This window comes from Cynocephalus volans, chromosome 9 (genome assembly GCF_027409185.1).
Source record: "Cynocephalus volans isolate mCynVol1 chromosome 9, mCynVol1.pri, whole genome shotgun sequence".
In the NCBI taxonomy this organism is placed as follows: Eukaryota; Metazoa; Chordata; class Mammalia; order Dermoptera; family Cynocephalidae; genus Cynocephalus; species Cynocephalus volans.
The window spans coordinates 105643579-105658462 of NC_084468.1; the positions used below are offsets into that span (position 1 = coordinate 105643579).

Genomic DNA, 14884 nt, shown 5'->3' on the forward strand with positions numbered 1-14884 from the left:
ACAGCAAAATCTCTCTTGAAAACTCACTATACTTTCCCCTCATTTACTGAAAAACAACAAAAAATCTGCTAAATTCATGCAAAAATATAATTCAACCTAAGAAAATTAAAAGACTATTCTATTCAGAGACTTTAAAAAAGGTATTAAATATCATTATTACTGAGCACTAAAGATGCAGGAAAGAAAAAAGTTCTAAATTCAGTCCTTTGAAACAGCTGGATTAAGGATAGGTACTCACATAAAAGTCATACTGAGGCATGACTCAGTTCTTCACATTCATTCAGTAGTACACAACTGACAGACTAGTACACTTCACAGACATTTCTTTTCTTTTTTTTTTTTTTTTTTTTTTTGTCTTTTTGTGACCGGTAAGGGGAGCACAACTCTTGGCCTGATGTCATCCGCACCGCGCTCAGCAGTGAGCGCACCAGCCATTCATATATAGGATCCGAACCCGTGGCAGGAGCGCCGCTGCGCTCCCAAGCGCCACACTCTCCCGAGTGTGCCACGGGGCCGGCCCCACAGTCATTTCTAAAGTCAACATTAAAACCTTGAACTGCATTTGCTACAATATGAATTTTGCTATTACAAAAACATACTTAAAAATGCATTTAATTCAACAAATAAAAAACAAACTTTGTTTCAAGTAGCTATCCAATTAGCATAACACAAAAAAGATCTCCAAATCACCAGAAGTAAGAACATCATTTTATTTGAGGTGAGCAAATACCTATCAAGTCCCTGTTCTGTAGCAGGAATTTCCCCACACCAATGCAAAGATGAAGGACCATTCCAATCCTAGAAGGGTGCATTCTAATAACTTGCCAAAAAACATCTGAATTAGCTTTGAAAAATAAAACTAAGACTCTACTGGCTCTCTCTGCTCTCTCTCTGCTTCTACCATCCTGCAGTGTAAGACCCCTGGGTCACTGTTACCACCACCAGACAGACCTTGGACTTCCCAGCCTCAGAAATTTTCAGCAGTATGCACGGAGCAGGGAGACGTCCAGCAGGGGAGGTGGAAGCTCCGCAGAGAACACACGCTCTGTGTAGCTACCACATGACCCAGCAGCCCAGCCCAGTGTGTGTGGAGCAGGGAAAAGTCCAGCAGGGGAGGGGGAAGCTCCCCAGCGACCACACACCCTGCGGTGCCACTGCCGCATGATCAGCAGCCTGGCCCAGTGCTCACGGAGCAGGGAAATGTCCAGCAGGGGAGGCGGAAGCTCAGCAGTGACCGCACACGCTGCGGTGCCACCACGGCACCCAGCAGCCCGGCTTAGTGCATGCTGACCAGAGAGCTGGCTCCCTGGAGAGGCCCAAGACCCGAGGCAACCACACACACAAGGCACTAGTGGCCAACTTAGCAGACACTGAGGTAGCCATACCAAATTGGCAACCCCAGCAACATCCTAGCCAGACAATAGTGTCAAGCCTGCGGACTGTGAAACCCACTGCTACAATGAATAAACATCAAAGGAAAGATACAAGAAATATGAAAAAATCAAGAAAGTACACCACCAAAGGGTAATAACTCTCAAGCTCTAGATCCTATAGAACAAGAAGCCCTTGAAATATCTGACAAGGGGGCCGAGCCCGTGGCGCACTTGGTAGAGTGCTGCGCTGGCAGCGCAGCGACGCTCCCGCCGCGGGTTCGGATCCTATATAGGACTGACCGGTGCACTCACTGGCTGAGTGCCGGTCACGAAAAAACGACAAAAAAAAAAAAAAAAAAAAGAAAGAAAAAGAAATATCTGACAAGGAATTTCAAGTGATAATTCTAAGGAAACCGAATAAGATGCAAGAAAACTCAGCTAGACAACATGATGAAACAAGGAAAAGTATACAGGACCTGAAAGAAGAAATGTACAAGGAAATCAATGCCCTGAAAAAGAATGTAGCAGAGCTTGCCAAACTGAAAAATTCATTAAACGAAATAAAAAACACAACAGAGAGTTTAAACCAGCAGGCTTGCAGAAGTAGAAGAGAGAACTTCTGACCTTGAAGATGGGCTATTTGAAATAACACAGGCAGACAAAAAAAAAAAGAAAAAAAGAATTAAAAGCATTGAAGAAAATCTGAGAGAGATGTCAGACAACCTTAAGTGCTCAAATATCCAAGTCATGGGTATTCCAGAAGGGGGGGGGGGGGGAGGAGATTGTGGCAGAAAAGTTCCTGGGTACAGGAAAAGACACAGATCTTCAGATTCAGGAATCTCATAGATCTTCAAACGTATTCAACCCAAAAAGGTCTTCTCCAAGACATGTTATAGTCAAACTGAAAAACTCAAAGACAAAGAGAGAATCTTAAAAACTGCAAGAGAGAAGCATCAAATCACCTATAAGAGAGCCCCAATCAGACTAACATCAGACTTTTCATCGCAAACCCTAAAAGCCAGAAAGGAATGGGATGATATATTCAAAATACTAAAAGGCAGAGATTGCCAGCCAAGAATACTCTACCCCGCAAGGCTATCCTTCTGAAATGAAGGGCAAATAGTATATTTCTCAGACAAACAAAAACTGCGGGAGTTCACTACCACATGACCACCCTTACAAGAAATTCTCAAAGGAGTACTGGGTTTGGTACCTGAAAAATAACTACCACTGCCATAAAAACTCAAGAAAAATCAAAACCCACTAGTAAAATAAAAATGCTAACAATGAAGAGAAAAAAAAAAGAAAAGTTTATCTACAACCCAAGAAACCAACAAATACAGAAGACCAACAGTAAATCAGAAAGAAAAGAGCAAAAGACACTCAAGACATCCAAACAAAAGTCAGTAAAAAGCTAGGAGTAAATCAACACTTTTCAATAACAACTCTTAATGTAAAAGGATTAAATTCCCCAATCAAAAGACACAGACTGACTGGATTAAAAAGGAGTACCCAACTATATGCTGCCTTCAAGAGACCCACCTCACCTATAAAGACTCACATAGACTAAGAGTGAAAGGATGGAAAAAGATTTACCATGCAAACAGAAAAGAAAAATGAGCTGGAGTAGCTATTCTTATATCTGATAAAATAGACTTTAAACTAAAAATCATAAAAAGAGATAATGAGGTCCACTACATAATGATAAAAGGACTGATCCATCAAAAAGACATAACAATCATAAATATATATGCACCCAATGTTGGAGCAGTCAGATTTATAAAACAAACTCTGTTAGACCTAAAGAAGGAAATAGACACTAATACCATAATAGCAGGGGCCCTGAACACCCCACTGTCAATACTGGACAGATCATCTAGGCAAAGAATCAGCAGAGAAACACAAGATCTAAACAACATACGAGACCAATTGGACTTGACAGATATCTACAGAACATTCCATCCAACAACCTCAGAATATTCATTCTTCTCATCAGCACATGGATCATTCTCCAGGATAGATCACATTTTAGGTAACAAATCAAGCCTCAACAAATTCAAAAAAATTGGAATTATCCCATGTATTTTCTCAGACCACAATGGATTAAAATTAGAAATCAATAACAAATGAAATTCTGGAAACTGTACAAACACATGGAAATTAAACAGCATTCTACTTAATGACATATGGGTCCAAGAAGAAATCGAACAGGAAATCAAAAAATTTATTGAAACTAACGAAAATAATGATACATCATACCAAAACCTGTGGGATACTGCAAAAGCAGTACTAAGGGGGAAATTTATCTCATTAAATGCTTACTTCAGAAGAATGGAAAGATGGCAAGTAAACGACCTAATACTTCACCTTAAAGAACTAGAGAAACAACAACAATCCAAACCCAAAGTTAGGAGATGGAAAGAAATGATTAAGATCAGAGCAGAACTTAATGTAATTGAAACCTAAAAAACAATACAAAAGATCAATGAATCCAAAAGTTGGTTTTTTGAAAAGATAAATAAAATTGACAAACCTATTAGCATGGCTAACTAAAAAAAGAAGAGAGAAGATTCAAATAACAAAAATTAGAAATGAAAAAGGTGATATTAAAGTGAAATATCTGAAATACAAGGAATCATTTGAGACTACTATAAACAACTATTGCCAACAAATGGGAATTGACACCAATTCTTTACAAACTATTCCAAAAGACTGAAACAGAGGCAAATCTCCGAAACTCATTCTATGAAGCAAACATCATCCTGATACCAAAACCAGGTAAAGATATAACCAAAAAAGAAAACCACAGGCCAATATCCTTGATGAGTATACATGCAAAAATCCTCAATAAAATACTAGCTAACAGAATACAGCAACACATATGTAAAATTATTCACCACGATCAAGTGGGATTTATCCCAGGGATGCAAGGTTGGTTCAACATATGCAAATCAATAAATGTGATACACCATATTAATAAAATCAAACACAAGGACCATATGGTCATCTCTATAGATGCTGTAAAAGCATTTGATAAAATTCAACATTCATTCCTGACAAAGACCCTCTATAAGTTAGGTATAGATGTAAAGTATCTCAACATAATTAAAGCCATATATAATAAACCCCCTGCCAATATCATCCTGAATGGGGGAAAGCTGAAAGCTTTTCCTTTAAGAACATGAACTAGGCAAGGATGCCCACTCTCACCATTCCTATTCAACATAGCGTTGGAAGTACTAGACAGAGCAATCAGAGAAGAGAAGGAAATAAAGGGCTTCCAGATTGGAAAAGATGAAGTCAAACTGTCCCTGTTTGCAGATGACATGATCCTATATATCGAACACCCTAAAGCCTCTACAAAAAAACTGCTGGAATTGATAAATGATTTCAGCAAAGTAGCAGGATACAAAATCAACACACAAAAATCAGTAGCATTTCTTTTCTCCAATAGTGAACATGCAGAAAGGGAAATCAAGAAAGCTTGCCCATTCACAATAGCCACCAAGAAAATAAAATACTTAGGAATTGAGTTAACCAAGGATGTGAAAAATCTCTATAATGAGAACTACAAACCACTGCTGAGGGAAATTAGAGAGGATACAAGAAGATGGAAAGATATCCCATGCTCTTGGATTGGAAGAATCAACATAGTGAAAATGTCCATACTACCCAAAGTGATATACAAATTCCATGCAATCCCCATCAAAATTCCAATGACATTTCTATCCAAAATGGAAAAAACTATCCAGACATTTATATAGAATAATAAAAGACCACGCATAGCCAAAGCAATGCTGAGCAAAAAAATAAAGCTGGAGGCATAACACTACCTGACTTTAAACTATACTACAAAAGTATAATAACCAAAACAGCATGGTACTGACATAAAAACAGACACACTGATCAATGGAATAGAATAGAGAACACAGAAATCAACCCACACACCTACAGCCATCTGGTCTTTTACAAAGGTACCAAGCCTATTCACTGGGGAAGAGACTGCCTCTTCAGCAAATGGTGCTGGGATAACTGGATATCCACATGCAGGAGAATGAAAGTAAACCCATACCTTTCACCATACATTAAAGTCAACTCAAAATGTATTAAAGATTTAAATATACACCATGAAACAATAAAACTTCTTAAAGAAAACATAGGAGAAACACTTCAGGAAGTAGGACTGGACACAGACTTCATGAATACGACCCCAAAAGCACAGGCAACTAAAGGAAAAATAAACAAATGGGATTATATCAAACTAAAAAGCTTCTACACAGCAAAAGAAACAATTAACAGAGTTAAAAGACAAGCAACAAAGTGGGAGAAAATATTTCCAAAATATACATCTGAAAAGGATTAATATCCATAATATACAAGGAATTGAAACAACTTCACAAGAAGAAAACAAGCAACCCAATTAAAAAATGGGCAATAGAGCTAAATAGGCATTTCTCAAAGGAAGATATATGAATGGCCAACAGACACATGAAAAAATGCTCAACATCACTTAGCATTCGGGAAATGCAAATCAAAACCACACTGAAATACCATCTCTCCCCAGTTAGGATGGCTAATATCCAAAAGACTGTGAATGATAAATGCTGGCAAGGTTGTGGAGAAAAAGGAACTCATACAGTGTTGGTGGGACTGCAAAATGATGCAGCCTCTATGGAAAATGGTATGGAGGTTCCTCAAACAATTGCAGATAGATCTACCATATGACCCAGCTATTCCACTGCTGGGAATATACTCAGAGGAATGCAAATCATCAAGTCGAAGGTATACCTGTTCCCCTATATTCATTGCAGCACTCTTTACAATAGCTAAGAGTTGGATCCAGCCTAAATGTGGTGGATCAGATCAGATGAGTGGATACGGAAAATGTGGTATATGTACACAATAAAATACTACTGTGCTATAAAAATGAATGAAATACTGCCATTTGCAATGACATGGGTGGACCTAGAGAGAATTATATTAAGTGAAACAAGTCAAGCACAGAAAGAGAAATATCACGTTCTCACTTGTTTGTGGGAGCTAAAAATAAATAAATAAATACACAAAAAAAAACGGGGGGAGGGGGGAGAAGACAAAACAATTACAATTCCTTGAAGTTGACACGACAAGCGAACAGAAAGGACATTGTTGGGAGGGAGGGGGGAGAGGGAGGAGGGAGGGAGGTTTCAGTAAAGGGCCAAATCAACCACATTGTATATTGACAAAATAAAATCAAATTTGGAAGAAAAATAAAATAAAAAATAAAATAAAATCTATATACAAGTTAAAAAAAAAAAACTAAGACACAAGACACTACTCATACTTCTTTAAAAGAAAAAACCTATATTCATCCAAAAATATGTAACAATTTTTAAGCTCCCACTCATTGAGTATGCTGTACAACCCACACATCAGTACAGCTGAAGGTTATGGGGAATTTGCATCTAACTCTGAGATTCTCTCTCATGAAAAAAAGAAAAATGTATATTCTGACAAATGACAAAGATGGACATTTTCTGAAGAAATGATATAAATCATGCATATAACATTTTGAGTAAATACGTTGAAAAATTAATGTAAAATTATCACATGATAATACATATGCCCATATTGTTTAAATATATAATCCATTGAAACTAATGGAAGGCTTCTACTTACTTTCTTATGACTTCTAAGCACTGAAGGTGTAACAAAAGCCTTATTACATAGCTCACATCTGTATTTCTTGTGTCTTTCATGGACCACCTGGACATGAACATTTAATGTATCCTTCCGTTTAAAGGTAGCAACACAGTGATGACACTTGAAGGTCCTCTCACCTTAGAAACAAAAAGGTCAAATAAGACAAACATTAAGATGTAATAGTAGTAGGGTCCTATTAACTCCCCCTCATGTATACCAGACTTAATATTGTTTTCTCCAAAAAGTTAGCTTTTTGTGGTGACACAGGCCTCTGTCAAGCAAAGCGAGTTGCCTTTGGAGCTCCTCCCAAACTCCCTTCAAATCCCACCACTGTCCCTATAGCCTGCAGTGGATACAGCACAGGCAGAACTGGGTCACAGGTAGAGAGCTGGGGAGGGTGGTGCTGAGGGCAGGCAGATAGGCATCACAGCAGGCCCTCTCATTCCAGAAGAGGCACTAGGACCCAACATCCCCTCCTTCCTTGGCACTGTTTCAGGAAACTGAACTGGAGGCTCCCTGACTCAGACCTTGGACTGCTGTGGAACAATCTACCAGGCTCTCAGAGAGACAGGTTGGGGACAGGAGAATGAAGAGTGGCAACTACAGTTTTCTACCCTAAAGCCCCTACGGACCTGTGAGGGTTTTCACCTTGTTCTCATTACCTAGAATAGGCCTGAGGGGAGAGCAACTCCAGAAACTATGTTTAGGGATCTCCCAGTACTTCAACTATCTTTGTAGATCTTCTTAACATATATGTCTAACTTTTATTGGTCCATTATAAATGCAATTTCAGCAATGAATGTGCACAATTAGAAGACTGTTTTTATAACAGAATGTCATAAAATGCATGAAGCACATGATTATATGTCTAAGACAGACTAGTATTTGACTATATGTTCTCTTTTCAGAGAACAATAATATTAGCAGAGATTCACATATCATATTGACAAGGCAAAATATAGAAATAACCAAATTTCTATATTTAAAAAAGAGATTATCTCAATTTCAACTAAGCTTTTCTAACTCCCTTCCATTGTAACTAATACTAAATTTAGAAATGTGAAAACATTGTTTCTTCTTACCAAATTTAAGGGAGGAAAGAGAGTAAAAAAGAAGAAAGAAAAAAAAAGAAAAGAAAAATTACCTTCCTTTGTCTTTTCAAACAGAATTATGGCTCTGTAATTTAGTCTCTTACAGTCCTGTTAACATTTGATGATACTTGAAACAAAGTCATATGCAAATCATGCATGAACTGTATGGATTGAGAGCTTTGTTTATTTGCTGACTTTGTGCTTTTTTGTTGAGGGATATTATTCTTGTAAACTTTTTCTTTATATATTTTTATATTTAAACATTTTATTTGTATGAAATATATAATCAATGAGAGTATAAGAAAATATCAACTGATGTAGGATTGTAAATTTTAATGTTACCAATATCAAATCTATTCAGGCACTAAAAGAGAGTTAAAAAAAAAAATAAAAGATTGCTCCTATCAAAGCATTTTCATTAAACTATCAAGTGAATCAAATGTTGGTCCCTCTAAAAAAAAAAAAAAACCTAATCAAGTTATACCAAGGAAGTCCCTATCTTTCTTGTTTCATATTTTAATTCCAGGTTTCTTTGTCTCAAATTTATCAGAATTTCCCCCTATCTTAACACCTAGAAGCTAGCCAGCAACCTGCCTTTTGGTTTTCAGTGTATTAGGAAATAGCAATAATATCCAAAATAATTATGACAAGTTATTCTTTATATTTTGAGCCAGAATGCTGATTTAAGTTTCTAATAACAGCCCTCATATTTTAAAGTTAAACAGGTTTAATTTTCATACTGTGTGAGACAAAACCTAGTATTTTGACCTCTCTGCTCTAGCTATTTCTGATTTTTTCCATCCTTTTAACTCACTGGCCTTCATTGATGTCCAAGTTTACCTTAAATAGCTCATTTACTTACTCAATTATCAAAGTTGATCTTCCTGACCAAATGTCACGATGCAGCTTCATAAAGTCTCTGATTAATGTGCTGATCAATATCACATTAAATATAAAATGTACAGCATAGTCTACACAGCCACTTCAATCCTATTTCTCAAGATAATGAGAATCAATAAGCTAAAATCAAAAGTATCTGATTCCTTCTGTTGAAAATACCTTGCTGCTATTAGAAATAAAATTTAATCTTTCCAAGAAAAATTCTCTGAGCATCAGGCCAAATTTAGCCACATAAATCTTAATATGAATGAGTATGAATGAGTATGAATGAGCATCCATTCATGAATGAGTTTCACTTGTCTAAATCCCTAATCTAAAAATCCATTCAACTCCTAACAGTTATTTTTGTTAATAAAAATGGTAGTGAAATAGTATGGAAATTTCTGCTGCTGAGCAACAAATTTTATCTCTTAAATGCATAGTTTTTCTTCATAAGAAAAATAGAAAGTTTTGCTAACAACTCCTGTAGAACTATAAGGTGAATGCATAGCATGAAAGCATAACACTATCTTTTTCTACAGAAGGCAGATTGCATTTCCTTGTAATCACTACTCAGTATTCATAAGAACTTTAACATCTTTATTATTTTACATTTTATACACTTCAATTTGACCATAGAAAATTTATTCCAAGACACTGACCTATAGAACCAGTCATCAAGACTGATGGAACTGTTTTGCTTTCCTCAGAAATATTTAAACAGCAGTAGGAACTTCACATGTATAGAATATTTTCTACTGAGTAAGCAACTCAAATAAAAAGTAAGAAATATAAATATTACCCATGCTATTCAATTTTTCTTTAATTTTAGATATAGTTGTATAGTAAATCTCTGGTTACTTCAACATTTGACAGAGAACCCACATTAAAACTCAATTTAGCAACAACACTTTCTTTTCAGTAATATTTTTCAATGACGTGGCTAAAAATTCTGCGGTATTCTAAAAATAGCTCTGAATGTAACTTTTATGTGTGTTTGTGTAGAACTTAATCCAAAAGAAAGAAAAAGAAGCCTCTGCCAAAAGAAGTAAAAAATCAGAGGCAATATAGTAAGTAAGAAAAGCACCTGACCAGCGGAGACCTGGATGCTGCTCCTCAGCACGGTGAGGACCTGAGTATGTCACTATGCTTCTCTGAGTCTCAATATTTTAAATTCTTCTCAAATTAGGTGTTAGATTAGATATGCACTCTGATCTTGTCCAACTTTAAAAGTTTGTGAGCTAATAAAATCATGCCAATTATCTGCATGTTTTAAAGAGTAAGACATGTTTCCTTAATCGCTACATTTAAAAGGGAACAAAAACATCTATTTCAAAACAAAGTTGAAGATACCTTACTGCATATAGGAAATATTTTTATATATAAACTTTAAAAAATTGGAAGAAAGGACATGAAATGAAATATCTCATAAAATGATTAATCTTACTGTGGAAAAAAAAAGCAAAGATAAAGGAAGAAAAAGTGAAAGGCAGAATTATTGCTCCTTTTTATGTTTAAAAGCAGATTTTACATAACTACTTATAGGTGCACTTCTGGGATGCCTACATTCTCAAAGCTTATTCTCAAATGTGAGGCAATTCCTTTTGTTCTTAACGGTCTAAATCATGACTTACTGTTATGTATTAGCAGGTGTCTCTGCAGAGAAAATGGGGTCCGGAACAAAGCTTTACATTTCTCACACTGGAATGGTCTCTCCTCAGAGTGGGTCTGCAGAAGAAAGACTCTGTGAGTCAGAAGGATCTAGAATCAACTAGTCATACAATCACTGGGTCTTGGATTCATGATGTGAAAGAGAAAGAAGGGCAGGTAGGCAATATCCTGTTTCTTCTCGTGACATTCTCCCACCATAAAACCGTGAACAAAATGTGCTGTGTTCACAGGAGAAAAACTTTATTTTCAAACTCTCACATTAACTAAAAATTTGACACATAGTAAAGGAAATGTTTCCTATTATTTCAAAGTGCTAATCTGAATATACATATAAACACTAAAAATAAAAATAAACCCCCAAATTGAACTATGCTCTCATATTACAATAAAACAAATCATATAACTGATGGGTTTTTATAATATATGTGGTATAAAAATAAAGAAAATAATTTAAAGGAAAATCACTTTATTCACATCATACTGACTTACACACTTTGGTTAATGGACATTATATTTGAGATACAAGCATTACCTATTAACATAATGTTGTCAAGAAAGGGATTATCATGCTTATTTTCAGCTGTGAAAATATAGAGAAAAGGTGGAGAAAACAAATATTTAAAAGTCAGGATAAATCACAAATATTCAAATGTGCTATTGGCTACAGAAATTAAAAATGATAGTATGGAAATATATACATCAATAAAACAGAAAAAAGGGTAGGTTTCTTTCATTACATAAAATATATATGGTAGGAAAATGCAGCATTTCATACTGATGAGAAAATAGTAGAATGTTTAATAAATGCTTTTGAGGCAATGATCTAGACATTCAGGAAAAAATTAAGTTGGGCCTATTATTCACGTCTTACAAATGAGATAAATACCACATCAATTCAGGTATTTTTTTAAAGTGAAGAATAAAACCCTCAAGGTACTAGAAGAAAATATAAGCAAATTTTAAAACAATATTTGAATGGAGAAAGGCTTTTTAAGCATGGCAGAAAACCAGATATTCAGATGAGAGATATAAATTTAAAACTGCAAAGCAAAAACCTTTGTGACAAATAAAGAAAATATTTGCAACATAAAACTTAACCTTAATACTGCTAATATAAAGAGTGATGGTACATTAATAAAAAAAAGATAAAAACTCCAAATTAAAATGAACAAAGGGAAAAAGAAGTGGAGAGATGGGGGTCAGAGAAATGTGAGAGGTAGGGGAGAGAGACCAATCATGTAGGGCTGGGCTGGCCATTGCAGAGATTTCATCTTTTACTCTGAGAGAGATGTACCATCTCTAAAGTGTGGCATAAGAGAGACATACCATCTCTAAAGGGTGGCATGTTAAGCATCATCTTGATGCTTATTTAACAGGATGTTATGGCCGCTACAGTGAGAACAAGATGTAAGGGACAACAAAAGGCAGAGAAACCAGAGAAGCAACAGTAATAAACCAAGCAAGAGGTAATGAAGGCTTGTACCAGGGTGGTAGCCAGAGATGTAAAGAGTAGTAGTAGGATTCTGGATATCTTATGAAAGTGAGCAGGTTTTGTGGAGGGACTTGGATATGAAGCATGAGACACAGAAAGCAGGAAGCAAGCATGACTACAAGATTTGTGACCTGAGCCACAGATGTATAAAAAAGCAGGCGAGAAACAAGTCTGGTGAAAGATAAGACGTTCAATTTTGGACATGTTCAAATGACTGTTAAAAGATGTCTAGTAGGCAGTAAAATAGTTCAAGTCTGCATTCTGGGGTATAAAATCTGGAGATGTTAGATTACATATGATATTACTATTTAAAGCCATAAATGCAACGAAAGAATGAAAAATTAATAACAAAGATACTCTCTGTGGTATACAAGATTGTCAAAGATGAAGAAAATGGATATCATCCAGTGCTGAGTAAAGGGTAAGAACAGACTCTCTCATATACCAATTGTGAATGTAAATTTTCTGGGTGGCAATTTGGATCTATGTACCAAAATGACAAATGTACATACCCCTTGACTAACCAATTCCCTTTATAGAAATATATCTGACAAGTGTTTGTACAATTAAAATTTTTTTAAAAAAAGGAAAACTCCTAAGAGCCTATAAAAAATATATAAACCTGGTTAACTAAATTATAGTGGATATTATAATTATACATTTATTTTCTTTGATACGGAAAATTATCCATAATATACTTTGAGTGTCAAAAGCAGAATGTAAAGCGTTATGTATAGAATGTCATTTAAGTGATAATACTATCCACTCATTTGAGTACATACATATCTACTCCTATGCATATATACTCATAGAATGGAGACTAGGAAGATGTTCTAAAAAACACTGAGGAGGGTTTTCATAGGAAAGTAGAGAGTGGTATATGACAGAATGTTTACATTCTCCTTCATACCTTTCTTTGATGTTTGAATTTTCTAAAATGAGTAGATAGCATTATCATAAAAAGAAAAGATTTGGTTTTTAGAGCATCTAAATTGGAACATAGGATTGCTTCAGTCTTCCCAAAATACTATATTCCACCTTAAATCATTAGTTCTCTTTTTCCAAATCTAGGACAAAACAACTTACAGAAATGACTTAGTAGCTTAATTATTAAAGAACTTGGGAGAGCATAATGCCTTTCAACTATGCTGAACCAAAGCTACATCTAGATATTGGCCTAAAGTCAACAGCATATTTTAAGTAGTAAGATATTAGTACATAGCCGGGTGAATATTTATAAGTACTTTTGTCAAAAAAGATTCCAACACCACTATCTGTGTTGGGATGGCATAACATGGGAAAATCATAGCAGAGAACCCATGTGTTCAATTGATAAGAAGACCCTGCGAGGTCATCTCGTTTAAGTAAGGTGGTAGTACAATGCTTGCAAGTTGTGGATAGAGGACTTGTGTCTCCAAGATATAATATAGCTTACAAGTACCAAATAAAATTAAGCTTTTTAAAAGGTGCCTTATCCTTCAATTTTTCATTTCTGAGGAATACTTTTCACTGATTTATTAACTGAATGATCCTTCGGCTATAGAACATCCTGTTTAAATGCCAAGTCTCTGATGACACCAATATCTGCCAGTGTAACAAACGAACTTGACCGTGAACATGCACTTTGAAAGACATCTTTTTATATACCACCAATTCTTTTTATGTACCAAATCTGATTACTATTGCAGATGTAGAAAACACATAAGGAAATTTATTGCACTATTTATAACACCTACTAAAATGTCTCCAAAATGCTTCAGAAGGTTTTTGGCATAAGGTACAAAAATTACCAAATTAGTACATTCCTAGCCACACAGATCAAATATTAATTTCATGACAGTAAAATAAAATACTTATCAGGGCCATTCACTATTAAAAATTATAATCCTGACTATCAGTAATATATATTGCTCCACAGTAGCAGTATTCACTGGTAATGATATTTCTTCTTCAGGTCATGTGAAAGCAAAAAAAAAAAAAAAGGATCATAAAATTAGGAGAAATAACTAAAGATAAAATAAATTTGGAGAAAATATTCCAGAGATATGTTTCTTATAACTATTCTTAAAAAAAAAAAAAAAAAGTTTTGTTATTGAAGACTCAAGTCTGCATATCATAAGCACATTACTGTCCCACTGGGCCACATAATAAACCTAAAGCTACATAAAATGCATGTCATCTGGCTGTTTGCAAGGTCTGTAGATTAAAATTTTACTGTCAAATTTATAACTACCTTCTTTAAAAGGCCTCCTCACAAAAATAAATAGAAACTGGAGAGATGCTGAAGAATTCAGTTTCTTTAAATTAGGCTCAGTACAGTAACGGGCAGCTCATTCCACACAGAAGTTAAGAGTATAAAATTTAAAATTAAAAAAAGGAAGAAAGGAAGGTACAACAATCACAATAATTAGTTGAATTTTCAAAAGGAGAGAACAGAACTGAGGCCACTAGAGGTGGGAAAGGGGGAGATGGAGGAGAGGTTAAAGAGAAATTGGTAAAGAGCGACAAAAAATGATTACATTGTATAATGTTGAATACACTAATTATCCTAATTTGAGCATCACATATTGCACACAGGTATTGATATTCTACTCTGTACCCCATAGATATGTACAATCAATTATGTTTCAATAAAAAAATTTAAAAAACAAAAAGATTATAAAATTTAGATGATGTTCCTACAGAACGATAGCCTT

At 35.2% G+C, this 14884-nt stretch overlaps 1 protein-coding gene across 1 annotated transcript in view; it reads right to left on the bottom strand.

Moving 5' to 3' along the window:
• PRDM5 (PR/SET domain 5) overlaps nucleotides 1–14884 on the bottom strand; it is a 243976-nt gene that overhangs the window by 84608 nt on the left and 144484 nt on the right. Inside the window, exons 10-11 of the mRNA XM_063108707.1 lie at nucleotides 10660–10753; nucleotides 7032–7192 (exon numbers count right to left, since the gene is read on the bottom strand). Of these exons, the coding sequence (XP_062964777.1) occupies nucleotides 7032–7192; nucleotides 10660–10753 (255 nt within the window). The remainder of the gene's footprint in view (nucleotides 1–7031; nucleotides 7193–10659; nucleotides 10754–14884) is intronic.